General features: G+C 38.5%; 1 protein-coding gene across 1 annotated transcript in view; it reads left to right on the top strand.

Annotated features, from left to right (window-relative positions):
* Positions 1 to 4,467: 4,467 nt before the first annotated feature.
* The window catches only part of LY96 (lymphocyte antigen 96), a 29,556-nt gene continuing 15,368 nt past the window's right edge, over positions 4,468 to 18,655 (top strand). Inside the window, exons 1-2 of the mRNA XM_049633251.1 lie at positions 4,468 to 4,678; positions 14,564 to 14,653. Of these exons, the coding sequence (XP_049489208.1) occupies positions 4,567 to 4,678; positions 14,564 to 14,653 (202 nt within the window). The 5' untranslated portion in view covers positions 4,468 to 4,566. The remainder of the gene's footprint in view (positions 4,679 to 14,563; positions 14,654 to 18,655) is intronic.

Here is an 18,655-nt window from a genome sequence, read left to right as displayed (position 1 = left end):
GCAGGCTCTAGGTCTCAGGTGAACAACCTGGTGCCGTCTCCATCCTCAGGTTGGGCCTCTGCCTGCTCCTCTGTCCTATGTCTCTTAGATCAATACCTGTTGCTATCTTGGCAGTTAATGTGATTTGTAGATTTCTATTAAAAATTATTCCATAATCAAATGCTCATCAAGTATCAGAAAGTAGAAGCAAGGAAAAAGAATCACTTAGTTCCACTCCTAGAAGAAAAAACAGTATTGTTAATATTTTCGTTTTCTTCCAAGTGTCACTTTGTTCATAACTTGTTTTGAGTACCTCATATCTCTTTCTTTAAATGTCCTGTATCCATATAACCATTTTGCCACCTGTGTAGTGGAGTGAAAAACCTATTTTTATTAGTATCATCATAATTCAGAAGACAACTTGGTTGTTTAGGGAAAAGAAGCCTAAAATACTGAGAAAGAGGACTTCTCAAGTGCGTGGTCTGGAGTGACACCAAGAAGTAGAAAAGGAACAGCATGTGTAGAATGTGATTCACCACTGAAATAAGTCAGCAGAAACAACTCAGACCAAGGTGAGGAGGAGAAATTTATATACATCTCTCTTATGCCACTTTACTAACTTCACCTCAGAGTAATCTTGGAAAGGTTGGGGAGGTGAGGAGTGTCCCACTACATATAGAAAGGGCATTGAGTCAGTTTTAGTTGAATCTCAAAAGGCAGGATGATCCTGGTTTAACATCTGGGTTACATCAGGTAATAAAACCCGTTGGTAATAAAATATTTTGTAATCCTTTTTTTCAATACCAATTTCATCATCCTAAAAGAATCCAGCTTTTGGAAGCAAAAGTAACAAAATGGCCATTAGGTCTGAATGATACAGTTTTTAAAACTGTATTTGATTTACTCAGAACAGTTTATACATTGTTGGCTTCCTTTTCATTGAGAACTTCAATCATTCAAAAGTAGGAGTACAACGAATCAACATGGCTATCATCCGGATTCAACAATTACCAACCAATTTGTTGTCAGTGTTGTTTCATCTACACCCCAACCACTTACTACTTTGGAAGCCCTCTACTTATTTGGAAGCAAATCTCAGACATCATAACATTTATTTCTTAAATATTTAATTTTGTAACTCTACCAGATAAGGACTTAAAAAATTATAATACCATTATAATACCCAAACCTCTGCCCTCTCCCAGAGTTATCAAATATTCAGTCTGTTCAAATTTCCAATGCCTCCCCACATTTTGTTTGGATTAAGATCTAGGAAAAGTTCATACTTATTCATACCAATTTACGAAATGTCTTTTCAGACTCTTCTATAGGCCCCTTCATTTCTTTCACTTTGTTTTTTTCTCCCTTGTAAATTATCAGTTGAAGGAACAGAGTTGTTTGTCCTTTACATCTTTTCCTGGTCTAGATTTTCTGATTGTATCCCTGAGGTGTAGTTTAACGTGTTTCTCTGTCCTCTGTATCTCCTGTAAATTGGTAGTAGGACTTGAAGCTTCATCATACTGAGATTTCTTTTTTTTTAATTTTTTTTTTAACGTTTACTTATTTTTGAGACAGAGAGAGACAGAGCATGAATGGGGGAGGGTCAGAGAGAGGGAGACACAGGACCTGAAACAGGCTCCAGGCTCTGAGCTGTCAGCACAGAGCCCGACGCGGGGCTCGAACTCACAGACTGCGAGATCTGACCTGAGCCGAAGTCGGCCGCTTAACTGACTGAGCCACCCAGGCGCCCCTCATCATACTGAGATTTCATTATTTTGGACAAAACCATTTCATAGGTAATGTTGCTTGTATTAGTTATCTATTGTTGCATAAGATATCGCCCCTAAAAGTCAGAGGTTTCAAACATAGCACATTGTGCCTGTTGATCCAGTATCTGGGAGTGGCTTAGCTGAATGCTTCTGAATCAGCTTCTCTCATGAGGTGGCAGTCGAGATATCAGCTGGCGCTGCTGTCATCTGAAGGCTGAACTGGGGCTGGAAGAACTGCTTCCAAGATGGCTTGCTCACATGACTGACAAACTGGTACTGGCTTTTTGGCAAAAGGGCTCAGCTTTGCACCACGTGGTTCTCTCCTTAGGGCTACCTGCTCCCCCTAGAGCAAATGATCCAAAAGAGCAGGGTGGAAGCCACAATGATGTATATGATCTATCTTGGAAGTCGCATGCAGTAATTATGCAATATTACACAATCAGCCTTATTCACTGGTGGAGAGGACTACTACACAAGACTTTGGGTACTAGGAAGTAAGGATCATTGGGAACCATCTTGGAGGCTGTCTACCAGTGTTCATCTATCAAGAAATACAGTCTTTCTGTCTCTCTCTTTGTGCAGTTAGTAACCATTGATGTTCAGTGCCTAAGTAATTCCTTAGGTGTTCCAAGATGGTTATATTCTACTGTTACTTTTTTATATATTAGCTGAATACTTCTAAAAGTAGAGAAAATAGTATGAGGAGGCAAGGGAAACTTGCCCCATCTACTGTCTGGTTACCAGTAGCTGAGTTTCCATAGAGAAGTCAGGATAAATATTTGATTCTTTCCCTTTATTTACTGGTTTTTAAAAGAGCTGGCTTCCTAGCATCATCTGATGATTAGACTTTACAAAAATATGAGCTTATAGCTCATATTTATATACAAATATGTATACTTCATTGCAGTTAACTATCTTAATGTTTACATAGTAGGCTGAATAATGGTCCCCCAAAATGTTCATGTCTGGAAACTGTGAATGTCATATTATATGGCAAAAGAATTTTGTAGATCGATCTTGGGGAGATTATCCTGGATTATCCAGATGGTTCTAGTGTAATCACAGTGTTCTTATAAGGAGGAGTCAGGAGGTGAGAAGGTCAGAGGAGAAGGTGATGTGATGATGGAAGCAGAGATGGGAATGCTGAACTTTGAAGATGGAGGAATACAGACATTGGAGCTCTCTAAGATGAGAAAGGAAACAGATTCTTCTCCCAGAGTCTCCAGAAGGAACCAGCTTTGACTTTGGCCCAATGAAAGGGATTCCAGACTTCTGCCCTCCAGAGCTGTAAGAGAACACATTTGTATTGTTAAGTCACTAAGTTAGTGGTTATTTGTTACAACATCGATAAGAAACCTATCTTTGGTCAGTGGAGACTGTCTAGATAACCAATTAGATATTGGTTATCTAATGTGATAAGATGTTCCAGGCTCCATCTTGTGCATTTTCTGCCCCAGACCTGGAATCAGCAATTTCTCCAGTCTTTGTTCCTTTTAATGGGGAATGGTATTTTGAGACCATTAGGGGCATTCATAGGTTCTTCTCCTCCTCCCCCCCCCCTCATTTTTCTTACTTTTTAAATGTGGTAAAAAATATATAATATAAAATTTACTGTCTTAACCAATTTTAAGCATAAGTTCAGTAGTGTTAACTATATTTATATTGCTGTGCAACAGATCTCTAGAAGGTTTTACCTTGCAAACCTGAAACTCAATACCCATTAACTGCTCCCATTTACCCCATCCTCCCATGGATTTTTGCCTTTCTAAAAATGGGAAAGCAGCCCAGTTCTTTAGTGGAAGCTTTTACCAACATATGATTATTTTCCTCCAAACTTGTAGAGTTTTAGGCCTTGACTCCATGCTATTTTGGCTACTAATTCCAAACTATGTCCATTGAAGGATTTTAAGTAGTGGATCACCTAAGTGGCTCAGTCAGTTAAGTGTCTGACTTCGGCTCAGGTCATGATCTCTTGGTTCATGAGTTCAAACCCCGCAACAGGCTTTGTGCTGTCAGCACAGAGCTGCTTTGGATCCTCTGTTCCCCTCCCCCACCCCCTGATTGTGCTCTCTCCCTGTCTCTCTTAAATAAACTTAAAAAAGTTTTTTTTTAATGATTTCAAGTAGCAAAGTATCTAAAAGATCACCTATTTTTTCTAGAACAGAGTGAGAACTTTGAAATTCATGCCACATGCAAAATAATGACCATTTCATTATCAGGGGTCAAAATATTCCCTGGAGCTGCAGTTTGCTTAAGTCAGTGCATTCTCAAGCCTGGTGTGGCCCCTGCCCACAGCGCAGAGCTATGGTAATATCCCGTGTGTGGGGTCTCATCTAGTCTGGCTCTGCTCTGTGGCTGCACCTATTGTGGAGCAGAAATAGTTTGCATAAGACTATTCACTTCAGACCCATAGGTCCAGCTCCCTGGGCCATGAGACACTGTCATCTAAAAAACTTGTAGGAGAGAACAACAATACAGATGGAAAAGACGTACCAGTCTGTTGGGATTCTAGGGGAGACCTACAGACTGGTTCTGTTACTATTGACTGAGAAGTACCTTGTTTTGTTTTTAACGGTCTGTGCTCTCATTTGCATCAAGTGTTCTAGAAAAGTATATTCTAAATCATTTCCCTCTCTCCCCTTTCCGGAAGTACTCAAATACTAAATACAGACACACAAAAGAGGAAATAGTTGGACAGAAGCTCAGAAATCATGTGACCAATGACTAAGTTAAGTCTTTTCTGCTTACTGAAAGGAAAGAGTCTGATGATTACTTACTGATTCTCCTTGCGTTTTTAAAGTTTTGGGGATATTGAATCATGTTTCCATTTATATTTTTTTCTACTCTGTTTTCTTCCACATTCACTGAACCTGGGGAGCTACAGTGGATCTGCAACTCTTCTGATTCCAGTGTTTGGTATTCCCACTGTGGTAAGTAAAACAGCAACAAGTGCTTCAAGGGTGAGTTTTTACAGGAACGAACGTCACTTTGCTGTCGCGGGAACACAGGAAATGACCGTGTGTTCCAGCTGCTGCTGCTGGCAGCAAATGTGATGGCAGGTGACCGTCCGTGTGGATTTTCTTCATTTTTCACAGACTTCCCAAGTCTCTAAACTGTGTTGAACTTGACCTCTGAGTGCTTCTGTTGTTCCCTGTGGTCAGCTCTCTCCACTGTGATCCCAGTTTCAGATTCTTCCCAGTTTTGGCAGAATTCTTTGCTGAGTTTTTGCCTCAGACCCATACTTACTGGTTCTTCTTGAGAAGGTAGAATCATCCTAGCTGCCTTTTGGAATTGATTATTGCTCTGGTATGTGATTTTTTTTTTCTTCAGCAAAGCAGTGGGCATGTAACCGGTGCTTTTTAAGTGTTTCAGGCTGTGACTTTTGAGGGGTCTTGGAATTACCTCCCTAAGTGGATGTTAGCCTGGTTCCGTCAGTTACAAGCTGTGTGACCTTCAGCAAAAAATACTTAGCCTCTCTGTGTCCCAGCTTTTTTATCGGTAAAATGAAAGTGATTAAAAAACATTTTTTTTAATGTTTTTATTTATTTTTGAGAGGAGACACAGAGTGAGTTGGGGAGGGGCAGGGAGAGAAAAGGAGACACAGAATCTGAAGCAGGCTCCAGGCTCTGACCTATCAGTGCAGGGCCTGACTCAGGGCTCAAACACATGAACTGTGAGATCATGACCTGAGCTGAAGTCGGATGCTCAACCGACTGAGCCACCCAGGCTCCCCAAAGTGAAAGTGATTTTAAAGCTGTTTTACAAGGATTGTTGTAGGTTAAAGTTTTAGCACATAGCCATATAGAAACAACAGTACTGAGTACTTAAAAAATCAGCCATACCCTAATGCTATCAACTAGCTGTATCACTGTTTTTTTGTTTTTCCTCCCTATTTCTTCTCAAATGTCTGCCAGACTGAATACACAGCATCAGGGCTTGACTGCTGTTTTGGTTTGGTACTTTCTATTGCTTTGCTTATCATGGGTTGGCTGCCCTTTTCTACCTATTAGCTATATCGGGAAGGTTTGATACCTTCCACAAATGCTAGCTCTTTGAGATTCTGTTGGGAAAAAGGATTGGTGGTTTAATCATTTGGGGGAGATTTGCAAACGTACTCTGAGTTCTGCGAAGTTCTGTAATTAAAAAAAAAAAAACCTATTTAATCCCCAGATTTTCTGTTTTATTGTATTTTTTGAGTGTATTGACTATCCTGGAAAACACACTCTGACAAATGCTAATATAAAGTTACTTCCAGGGCATTAGAGTAATTGCCAGGTGTGAGAACACAATTTAGCTGTGTGATCAATCTTTTACACTTGTGGCTTTTTTCCATGTGTGGATTATACTGAATTCCCTTTCAGTTTATCTCTGAAATTTCTCCATCATAGAAGATCAGTTTCCCCCTTCAGGAAGCCCTCCCAGTGAACTCTGCGGCCAACTCTCTCCTCTCCTTTGACTTCTGTGTACCATACATTGATTATGTCACCTTCTTCTTTTTTTTTTTTTTTGAGATTTTATTTTTAAGTAATCTCTATACCCAACATGGGGCTTGAACTTACAACCCTGAGATCAAGAGTCTCATGGCTCCACCAACTGGGCCAGGCTGGCACCCCAATTATGTTACGTCTGTGCCATGTTTCATGTGTCCTTATTTATTTTATACTTATTATCATTCTTCAGGTTTTTTTTCTTTCTTTTTTTTAGACAGAGAGAGAGTACACACAAGCTGGGGAGGGGCAGAGGAAGAGAGAGAGAATCTCAAGCAGGTTCCACACTGTTAGCTTGTCAGCACAGAGCCTGATGCAGGGCTGGATCTCACAAACCCTGAGATCATGACCTGAGTTGAAATCAAGAGTTGGTCGTTTAACTGACTGAGCCACTCAGGTAGCCCAATTATTCAGCTTTTAATCTTTTAGTAACAAAAATACGATTTGTCTTTTGATTTGATTTTTGAGGGAGGATTTTGTGTCTTTCTGTCTAATGCTGAGAAATCCTGTGGTCCTTTCCTGCTGCCTCGCTGATGTAGGGACTGAGTGGAGCAAGCAGGGTACACAGCTACAGCAGTGCTATGCCCACTGCCATGTCATTTTCTTCCCTACCTCAGAGAATCTGTCCTGGCTGAGCCCAAAATGCATGTGCAGGAAACACTGATTCCTGTAGGTATTCCTGTGAGGCTGTTGGTAACAAAAACAACACCCTATTTAGTCTTTCCATGAGGATGATTTCCATTTGGTGAAGCTATGGGATATTTACAGTGTATTAGTTTGCTAGGGCTGCCGTAACAAAACACCAAAGACTGGATGACTTCACAGAACTTTACTTCTCACAGTTCTGGGTGTGGAAGTCTAAGATCAAGAGTCATCAGTTTTGTTTCGTTCTGAGGCTTTTCTCCTTGGCTTGTGTATGGCTGCCATCTTGCGGTGTCTTTATATGGTCTTTTCCCTGTGTGCACTCAAGCCTGGTGACATTCTCTATGTGTCTAAATCTCCTCTTCTTATAAGGACACCAATCATACTGGAGTAGAGCCCACCCTAACAGGTTCTTTTTAACTTAATCTCCTCTTTAAAGACCCTATCTCCCAACAGTCACATTAGAATTTCCACATATGAATTTGGTGGTGGGGAGGGGGGTTCAGCTAAAAACCTACAGAAATGGCAAGAATTAGCTGTATGTTCCTCAACTTTGGAAAAGGTGGAAGATGTGGGTGTGCAAGTCAGTCTAAAAGACCCTGGACACATGCCCCCTTGTAACTGAAGTCATCAGACTCTGATTCAGTTCTAGCCTTCATTTTATTTATTTATTTATTTATTTATTTACTTACTTACTTACTTACTTAGCTATAGGTAGTCCAGAAACCCAAGAATTAATGGATTATTGAAGTAAACAATTATTTACTGAGCATCTAGCATGTCTGTTCTGAACATTGAGGATATTATATAGCAGCGAACAACAAAAACAAAAGTCCCTGCTCTCATGGAGTTTTTATCAGTAAAATATTCAGCATGTCAGATGGTGGCAGTTGCTGTGTAAGAAAAATAGAGCAGGGGAAGACACAGGGTGCACAGATGGGGAAGGGTATTGCATTATAAAGTAGCATGGCCAAGGAAGGTCTCCCTGGGAAGGTAACATTTAGCAAGGGCCTGGAATAGTTGAGGGAATGAGCCATGCAGATATCTAGGGGAAGAGGTAGAGCACAGGGCACACACAAAGGTCCTGAGGTGGGGACATGTCTGGTGTGTTGGAAGGATAGCAAGGAGGTCAGTGTGGCTGTGATGGGTGAGTGAGAGGGAAGGCAGTAGAAGATGTGGTCATAGAGGGAAATGGAGAGGAGGTGAGGGCTTTGCAGGTCAGGGGCCAGATTATCTTTTACTGCAAGCAAACCTTGGTCTGGCAGCTGTGTTGACAATAACCTATAAGGGGGCGAGGGTGGGGGAACATGTGTTGGGAGGCTGTTGCGCAATAACCCTGATGAGAGAGATAATGGTGACTCAGACCAAAGGAATAGTGGTGGAGGTGATGAGAAGATTCTGCAAGGATTCGGAAGGTGGAGCTGACAGGACCTACTGACTGATTGGGCATGTGCTTGTAACATGGCCCTTCCAGCTAAACAGGTATATCTTGGTATGTTGCATGATACCCCACTCTGAGCAGGCCAGCCTCTTCTCTGGCCTTTAGTTGTACTTCTGCTGTTCTGTAACTTGAAATATCTGTATTCATCTTTCTGTTTCATGCAGTCATTTTGTGGTCCATCCAAAGCCCTATGTGCCCTACAGAGCCTAGTCAAGTCAGCTGAATTTAATGCAGTTTAACAAGCTTTATTTAACAGGCATTAAGTTTAGTTATGCTAAGGAGCACTGAAAATGCAAAAGTTAGGTAAGCTATGGCTGGTATCTCAAGGAACTTCTGGCTTTTGTCTTATGTGTAGTAGGATGAATAACTACAGTGTAGTCATGAATACATGACCTGAGGATTCATTCATTCATTCTGTAAACTGAGCATGGCCACTGGTAAGTCCAATAGCCATTTGGAGCTATAACTCTTGACTTATGCTGAACTAAGCCTGTTTATTCCTATATCTCCCATCTTATCATTCACCTAATTCCTTATGCCCCAAACCAGGGGTACCTTTTAATTATCTCTTTTACTGGGGCGCCTGGGTGGCTCAGTCGGCTAAGCATCTGACTTTGGCTTAGCTCATGATCTCACAGTCTGTGAGTTTGAGCCCCGCGTCGGGTTCTGGGCTGGCAGCTCAGAGCCTGGAGACTGCTTCGGATTCTGTATCTCCTTTTCTCTCTGCCCCTCCCCAACTTGTGCTCTGTGTCTCTATGTCTCTCAAAAAATAAATAAATGTACAAAAAAAAATTAAAAAAAATTATCTCTTTTCCTTATCTTCCACATTCAATTTATTATTGGTGGTTCACATTTTCATTATCTCCAGAATATATTCTAAAGCCAACTACTTATGACTATCCTCTGCTTACCACTCACACCCCTGTCTCTCCTTTGGCCTTTGTAGCAACCTCTCAGATTCTTCTCTCTTCACTTCAATTCTTGCTCTTATGTAATTTGTTCTTGGCACAGGGGCCAGAGAGGTCTTCTGAAAATGTAAATAAGTCAGACAATGTTACTCTCCTTGTTTAAAACTTTCCAGTGGATTTCCACTGCAATTAGAGTGAAATCCCAACTTTATAGCAAGACCTCTAAGACCCCTTAAGATTGCCCCTGCCTACTTGTCTCATCCCTATGATTCCCACCCACCCTGTTTCATAACTTTCATTCACACTGGCTTTTATTATCATTATTGTTTATATTACCAACATAGCAAACATAAGAGTTACCCCTTAAACCATTTTCAAGTGTACAATTCAGTGGTATTAAGGACATTCACAATGTTGCGTAATCCTTACCTCTATCCCATTAACAGAATTTTCATAATCCCTAAGAGAAACTCTGTACCTATTAAACACTAATTCCCTATTTCTCCCTCCCTCTAGTTCCTGGTAACTTCCACTCTGCTTTCTGTCTCTGTGAATTTGCCTATTCCATGTACCTCATATTATGGTCTGTGTGTATGTGTCTGTGTGTGTGTCTGTATGTGTATGTTTTTGTTGTTATTGACATGCCAAAGTCATTTCACCTCTCTAGTTAGTCTGAACTAACTAGAAATCCTTCTGATTAAAACACTGTTTCTCCAGTTTCCACAGGCCTGGTTCCTTCCTGTCACTCCCTGAGTAACGTAGTTGAAGTAACTCCATCATCCCTAGTCCCCACTCCTCCGTTTCCACCACACACACTCTTTATCCCATGACCCTATTTGATTTTTTTATTGGCATATACATTTCTCTTTTAATTTTTTATTTTGTAAATGTTTATTTTTGAGAGAGAGAGAGAGAGAGAGAGAGAGAGAGAGAAAGAATTCCAAGCAGGCTTCACACTGTCAGTGCAGAGCCTGAGGCAGGGCTTAAACTCATGAACTGTGAGATCATGACCTGAGCTGAAATCAAGAGTCAGATACTTAATCAACTGATTAAGTGCCCTTAATCAACCCAAGTGCCCCTTGGCATATACATTTCTCAATAGTAGGGCCCATGACTTCTTGTTTGTTGTTGTTTCTTTGGTGCCTAGAGAGATATTTGTCACATAATAGGCCAAGCAAAAGTAAGTAAGTGCACATTTCTCATTTGCCATGTGCCCGGCACTGTGCTCTGTGCCAGAGACATGAAAAACAAATGAGACCTTCTTCCTGTCCTGAAGGCTGATGCTGTTTTTATGAAGAAGATAGATATATAAATGAATAATTGTAGTAAAGATCTACAAATGACCATTGAAAGATGATCAAATACTATGAATGATTGTGTGTTTGTGACTGTGGGAGTAAGGAGGTGTGGGGGAGTCCGGGAAGGCTTAACAGTGTTGATGATATTTGAATACATTTTGAAGGAGGAGAAAGAATGTCTTGACTGATGATGACAAGGGCATTCCTGTCAAAAGGGACTGCATACTTATGTACTGGAAATTCCATTGAAGAGGTAAAATTAAGTGCTATGATGGTTCAACTCCGGCCAACATTTCCTCCCTAGACCTCTAAAAATACTTAATGCCAGCACTCAGAGTGGCATTGGTTTCGTTTTCTGTGCCAGCTGCCATTGCCTGGAATGATGGGTTAAGAAAGATTCTGAGGCAGTACTCAGTAGGAAAAAGTGCTATGATGGATTAGCAATGCTGGCCTTTACGGCTGCAGGTAAATTGGAGCCTCTTGTTCTGTGCATTTGTTGAAACTGGTTACCACTTTCTGTAATAAACCAAATATAGAACTTGATCACATACATGGTAACTCTAAAATAATGAAGCTATTGTCCAATAGTTCCCAAACCCTTGTAAATAATAAAATCACATGCCATACAGTGTTATACAATCTTTTGATTCTTACATCTAATTATTTTTTGTAAGTTGGTCTTGTCTTCCCAGAAAAATCATAGACTTCCTTATGTTAAGACTAAGCCTTATATCTCTGTTCTCCACTCTCTAACACCTGAGCCCCCTGCCCACCTGCTCTGATGCCTAGCCCCATACTGAGCATCCACAGGGGCTCTCTAAACATTTGTCTGATTGTATTGAATATGATGACATCTTGTCATCATAATCAGACAATTTCAGACATGTGGGAACCTTCATTGGAAATACTCACACTCTGTCTTTCTCTGCCTCTCAAAAATAAACATGACTTTAAAAAATTTAAAAAAAATGGCTCTCCTTACAAGTGTGAGGTGATATCTCATTGTGATTTTGGTTTGCATTACGCTGATACTTTATGATATTGAACATTTTCTCATATGCCTGTTGGCCATTTGCACGTCTTCTTTGGAGAAATCTGCTCAAGTCTTCAGCCGATTTTTAAATCAGGTTACTAATTTTTTTATAATTGAATTATTATAATTATATGTTTTGGACATTAACCCCTTATCAGCTATGTGGTTTGCAAATATATTCTCCAATTCCGTAGGTTGCCTTTTCACTTTGTTGATTGTTTGCTGTGCAGAAGCTTTTTTGTTTGATATTGTTCTATTTGTTTACTTATGTTTTTGCTGCCAGTACTTTTGGTGTCATATTTATAAAATCATTGTCAATACTGATATCTTGAAACTTTCCCTCTGTTTTCTTCTAGGGTTTTTATAATTTTGAATTTTATGTTTAAGTCTTTAGTCCATTTTGTGCTGATTTTTGTGTACAGTGTATTATAAGGTTCTAATTCCATTTTTTATTAAAAATTATTTTACATTTATTTTTTGAGAAACAGAGAGTGAGCTGTCAGCACAGAGTCTGATGTGGGACTTGAACTCATGAACCACGAGATCATGTCCTGAGCTGAAGTCAGAGGCTTAACCGACTGAGCCACCCAGGCACCCCCAATTTCATTCTTTTGCATGTAGAAATCCAGCTTTCTCAACACTATTTCTTCAAAGGACCATCCCTTCCCTATTGTGCATTTTTGGCACCCTGTCAAAGATCAGTTGACAATATATGCATGAATTTACTTCTGGGCACTCTGTTTAGTTCCGTTGGTCTCTATGTCTGTGTTTATGCCAGTACCATACTGTTTTTATTACTGTAGCTTTATAATATAGTTTGAAATCAGGAAGTGTGATGCCTCCAGATTTGTTCCTCTTTCTCAAGATTAATTTGACTATTTGTGGTTTTTGTAGTTCAATATGAATTTTAGAGTTTTTTTTTCTGTAAAATAATGCCATTGAGATTTTGATTGGGAATGCATTGAATCTGTAGATTTATTTGAGTAATATGGACATTTTAAGAATATTAATTCTTCTAGGGCATCTGGCTGCTCAGTTGGTAGACATTATGACTCTTGATCTTGAGCTTGTATGTTCAAGCCCCACATTAGGTGTAGAGATTCCTTAAAAATAAAATATTCTTTTAAAAAAGAAAGAATATTCATTCTTCTAATCAGTGAACACAGGATGTCTTTCCATTTGTTTGTGCTTGCTTAATTTCTTTCACCAGTGTTTTGTTTTCAGTATACAAGTCTTTCTCCTCCTTTGTTTAATGCCAAGTATTTATTCCTTTTTTGTGCTATTGTAAATGGGATTGTTTTCTTAATTTCTGTTCAGGTAGCTCATTGTTAGTATATAGAAATGCAACTGATTTTTGTACATTTATTTTGAATCCTGAAATTTTCCTGAATTTGTTGATTAGTTCTAACAGTTTTTTAATGGAGTCTTTAGGATTTTCTATATATGAAATCATGTCTTGGGGTGCCTGGCTGGCTCAATTAGTGGAGCAGGTGACTTGACCTCGGGGTTGTGGGTTTGAGCCCCATATTGGGTGTAGAGATTACTTAAAAATAAAATCTTAAAAACAAAAAAAGGAATCATGTCTGCATGCAAGGAAAATTTTACTTCTTCCTTTCTGATTTGCATGCTTTTCATTTTTTTTTTTCTTGTCTAATTGATCTGACTAGGTCTTCTGGTGCTATGTTAAGAGTGGGTGTCCTTGCTTTGTTTCTGATCTTAGAAGAAAACTTTCAATTTTTCACTACTGAGTGTAATGTTAGTTATGGGCTTTTCATGTATGGCCTTTATTATGCTGAAGCCATTTCCTCTAATCCTAGTTTGTTGAGAGTTTTTATTACAAAAGTGTGTTGAATTTTGTCAAATTCATTTTCTGCATCTATCGAGATAATCATGTGATTTTTATCCTTCATTCTATTAATGTGGTATATTGCATTAATTGATTTTCATATGTTGAAACATCCTTGCATCCAAGATTGAATCCCACTTGGTCATGGTGTATGATCCTTTTAATTTGTTGTTGAATTTAGTTTGCTAGTAGTTTGTTGAGAATTTTTGTATCCATATTCGTTAGAGATATTGGTCCATTGTTTTCTTGTGGTGTCTTTGATTTAGTATCAGAGTAACACTGGCTTCATAAAATAAGTTTGGAAATGGTCTCTTTCATTTTTTTTGGAAGAGTTTGAGGATTGGTATTAATTCTTATTTACATGTTAGAGGGGTGCTTGGGTGGTTCCGTCAGTTAAGCATCTGACTTTTGGTTTCACCTCAGGTCATGATCTCACTGTTTGTGATTTAGAGCCCTCCATTGGGCTCTATGTTGCCAGTGTAGAGACTGCTTGGGATTCTCTCTCTCCCTCTCTCTGTCCCTCCCCTACTTGCTTGTACTCTCTCTCTCTCTCTTTCTCTCAAAATAAATAAATAAACTTAAAAAAAATGTTAGCATTTCCCTGTGAAACTATCTGGTCTTAGGCTCTTCTTTGTTGGAAAATTTTTGATTACTCCTCAATTTCCATACCAGTTCTAGGTCTGTTCAGACTTTCTAATTTGTTAGTCCTTGGGTATCCACCTTGGAGGAAACTTGGATACAGGAACCAACCTCTTGCTTCCTGAGTGAAGCTGGAGGATAGGGGATCTTTTCCTGATGGTGCTGTGCCAGGTGCAGGGTTTCTGATAAAAGGAGGTCTTCTACTGACTCTGGTGAGTCTGATTTCACATTCTCCTGGGATACAGAAAACTTTCAATTAGTTTCTGACTTCTCTCAAAGGGAATTTGTCCATGAGTTGTTGTTGAATTGGTATGTTTATGAGGGGAAGGAGGGTCTTGGACTTCTTACTCTGCCATCTTGCTGATGTCATTCCCTCAGGGAGAGAGATGTTTTTAACTGCCTTCAATTTTTCTCATTATACAATTTTAATGGCATCTTTTGGGGAATGATATTCAGAATACTCTACTTACTGCAAATGATTTATAATAATTTATTGACATTATCTTTATTCTTCCATTTAGATAACATGAAAGTCCCTATCTCAATAGCTATTAAACCCTGTATGTCAATGAAGGGAAGCGGGGGATACGTGCATCTTTCCTTCATTCCAAGTAAGTCCAATGTTTTGTTTTTGTACTTCAATGAAAAGCGTTCAATAAGTATTAATGATAAATGATTGTGTTCCAAATGTACATGTATTTATTTTCTATTTCCATGTAACAAATTACAACAATTTTAGTGGCTTACAACAGTACACATCTATTATCTTGCAGGCTTTGTGTGTCAGTAGTGTAGGCACGACTTAGTTGTGTCTGCTTCAGGATCTCCCACAAGGTTTCAGTTACGGTGTCAGCGAGGACTGCAGTTTCTTCTGAATGCTCAAGTATAAAAGAATCCACTTCTAAGCTCATGTGGTTGTTGGCAGTATTCAGCTCCTGTCTGGCTATTGGACAACACTTAGTTCCTTGCCAGATGGGCCTTTTCAATATGGCTTCTTGCTTCATCAAAGCCAGCAAGAGGGACAGTCAGCTAACAAGATAGAAGTCACAATCTTATGTAGCCTAATCATGGAAGTATCACTCTATGGCCTTTGCTGTATACTATTTGTTAGAAGCAAGCCACTAGACTAGCTCACACTCATGGGGGAGGGGATTACATAATGACACGGAGGTAAAAATGGAAATAACGCGAGACTTCGAATAATGTAATAGGTATATCCTTTGTCAGCCATTAACTATTCAGCTCATGAGTAAAGTTGGGTTTTCACTAGTGAAAGGTCTGTATATGAGTAGGCCACAACTTTTTTTTTAAACATATGAAGATGATCTTTCTAGAAAAAGCTATGATGATGATGGGATAAAAGAAGGCAATATTTTTTGTTTTGTGTTGTGTTGTGTCTTGTTTTTCCTATGATTTCGTTTGTCATCAGTTTAGTAAAAACTAAGTTGGGTGATGGTGATAGTATCAGGATGGATTTGAGTGTCTGTGAAAACACAAAATTTGCTTCCTCTCCTGCTAGTCAGCTCTGTTCCCTGTAAGCCCTAGGATCCCAGGAAACTTCAGTTCTAATTATCATCATTATCATTGTTGTTTTCATCATTGCCATCATTTACATCCTAACCTATATTTGGAGCTTACACTTTAAAAAAATGCTTTCACATAAATAAACTTAAACATTTCTCCCCTGATTTTAGTTCTCAGTTTACAAGACAAAAGATTGCTGAGAATCCAGAAATAATACATGATAAACTTGTGTTTTATTTTTCCTGAATCTAATCGTTTAACCTGTATTTTGAAACTTTGTTTCTGCATTCATGTATTCATTAAAAAATATTTAAAAATGCACAGTATATTTTAAGTAGTGTGATAAGTATTGTGAATTCATTGGTAAATAAGACTTTCTCTTGACCCTCAAGAATCAGTGCAATGGGAGAGAGAGATCTGTAGATAATATGGTACGGTAAGTGAAATGATAGCATTAAGGCTTAGTGATAGCACAGAAGAAAGAATAATCAATTCTGTTCACTCCACTTTCTTGGCCATGGGCGAAAGAAATAATCTAAGTTTTTGCCTGGCTGATGTTCTATAATTTCTTCCTCTTTTCTCAGGTTTTGTTTACTGCTTTGTGTGGTGTGCTTTATCTACCATCCCCCTCTGCCCACATTTGGCAGAAGTGATTATTTACATAACAAATGCCCTCATTTTCAATTGAACCTCTTGCCCTTACATACAGGAAGCAGATTGTATCCTTCCAGGCTGAAGTAATAATACAATACAGAGTCACTTAGTGTTCTCTGGAAAGCAGATACCAAAAAGAAATTAGGCATACAAGAGATTTCTTAGGGGAAATGATGTGAAAAATAAAGTGAAGAGGAAGCCAGAGTAGGCAAGGAGCAAATTCAGATTGAGATACAGGTCTGATACCTTTGAAATGAGAGAGGAAAGGAAGGAGTATCTGGTAAGAGGGTCATGAGACCAAAATGCATCCCTGAGATATTCTGAGCCAGGTAACTGGGGAGCCTTAGAGCAAAGATTGCTGTCACATCACAGGTATCCTGAGACAGATAGGGGTAGTTTGGCTCTAGTGTCCTTGTGGAGTTTGGTCATTATAGGAGCAGCTTTGGTCATGATAGGAGCATTATAGGAGTTTGGCTTCTGGATGACTTCTGAGATAGATCTGAAAGTGTAGCAGCTGAAGCCTGTCTGCCAACTACCCTTCTCCCAGTAGGTTCTTTGGAAGGGAGATTTGAGTACCTTACCTCTGTGGCCACCACAAATACCTTAATTGTTCACTAAATATAACATTTATATGACATTATGTTAATTCAGTAACAAAAGAATTGGTCATATTTTAAAAATTGGATTATTTATATTTTTTGGTGTTGGTGTATATGTTCTTTATATTTTTTGGATAGTAATCCCTCATTGAATATATCATTTGCAAACATCTTCTCCCATTCAGTAGGTTGTCTTTTTGTTTTGTTGATGGTTTCCTTTGCCATGCAAAAGCTTTTTATTTTGGTGTAGTCCCAATAGTTTAATTTTGCTTCTGTTTTCCTTGTCAAAGTAGACATATCTAGAAAAATGTTTCTATGGCCGATATTAAAGACATTACTGCTTATTTTTTTCCAGGAATCTTATGGGTTCAGGTCTTATATTTAGGTATTTAATCCACTTTGAATTTAGTTTTGTATGTAGTGTAAGAAAGTGGTCCAGTTTCATTCTTTTGCATGTGGCTGTCCAGTTTTCCCAAAACGATTTGTTGAAGAGACTGTCTTCTCCCCATTGTATATTCTTGCCTCCTTTGTCATAGGTTAATGGACCATGAAACTGTGGGTTTATTTCTGGGTTCTGTATTTTGTTCCATTGATCTATGTGTCTATTTTTGTGCCACTACCATACTCTTTTAATTATTATAGCTTTGTGGTATATCTTGAAATCTAGAATTGTGGTACATCTAGCTTTGTTCTTCTTTTTTAAGAGGACTTTGGCTATTTGGAATCTTTTGTAGTTCCATACAAATTTTAGGATTATTTGTTCTAGTTCTATAAAAAACGCTCTTAGTATTTTGATAGGGATTGCATTAAATCTGTAGATTGCTTTGGGTAGTATAGACATTTTAACAATATTTGTTCACCTAGTCCATGAGCATTGGAATATTTTTCCATTTGTTTGTGTCATCTTCAATTTCTTTCATCAATGTTTAATAGTTTTCAGAGTATAGGTCTTTCACCTCCTTGGTTAAGTTTATTCCTAGGTATTTTATTTTTTTTTTTTGGTATAATTGTAAATGGGATTGTTTTCCTAATTTCTCTTTTTGTTATTTTATTATTAGTGTATAGAAATGCAGTATATTTCTGTATATTAATTTTGTATTTTGCAACTTTACTGAACTCATTTATCAGTTCTAGAATTTTTTTGGTGGAATTTGTAGGGTTTTCTTTATATAGTATCATGTTATCTGAAAATAGTAAAAGTTTTACCTCTTTCTTACCAATCTGGATGCCTTTTGTTTCTTTTTGTTGTCTGATTGCTATGTCTAGGACTTCTAGTAGTATGTTGCATAAAATGGTAAGAGTAAACATCCTTGTCTTGTTCCTGATCTTAGAAGAAAAGCTCTCAGTTTTTACCTATTGAATATGATCTTAGCCATGGGTTTTTCACATAGAGCCTTTATTATGTTGAGGTATGTTCCCTCTAAGCCTATTTTGTTGAGTTTTTGAATGTTGTACTTTGTCAAATGCTTTTTCTGCGTCGGTTGAAATGGTCGTACAGTTTTTATCCTTTCTCTTGTTAATGTGATGTATCATGTTGGTTGATTTATGTATATTGAACCACTCTTGCATACCTGGAATAAATCCCACTTGATCCTGGTGAATGGTTTTTTAATGTATTGCTAGATTTGGTTTGCTAATATTTTGTTAAGGATTTTTGTATCTATGTTCATCAGAAATACTGGCCTGTAGTTCTCTCTTTTTTTGTAGTGTTTTTATCTGGTTTGGTATTGGAGTAGTACTGGCCTCATAGAATGAATTTGGAAGTTTTCCTTCCTCTTCTATTTTCTGGAACAGTTTGAGAAGAATAGGTAATAACTTTTCTTAAATGTTTGGTAG

Source organism: Panthera uncia, chromosome F2 (genome assembly GCF_023721935.1).
Source record: "Panthera uncia isolate 11264 chromosome F2, Puncia_PCG_1.0, whole genome shotgun sequence".
In the NCBI taxonomy this organism is placed as follows: domain Eukaryota; kingdom Metazoa; phylum Chordata; class Mammalia; order Carnivora; family Felidae; genus Panthera; species Panthera uncia.
This window is presented reverse-complemented; position numbering and strand designations above follow the sequence as displayed.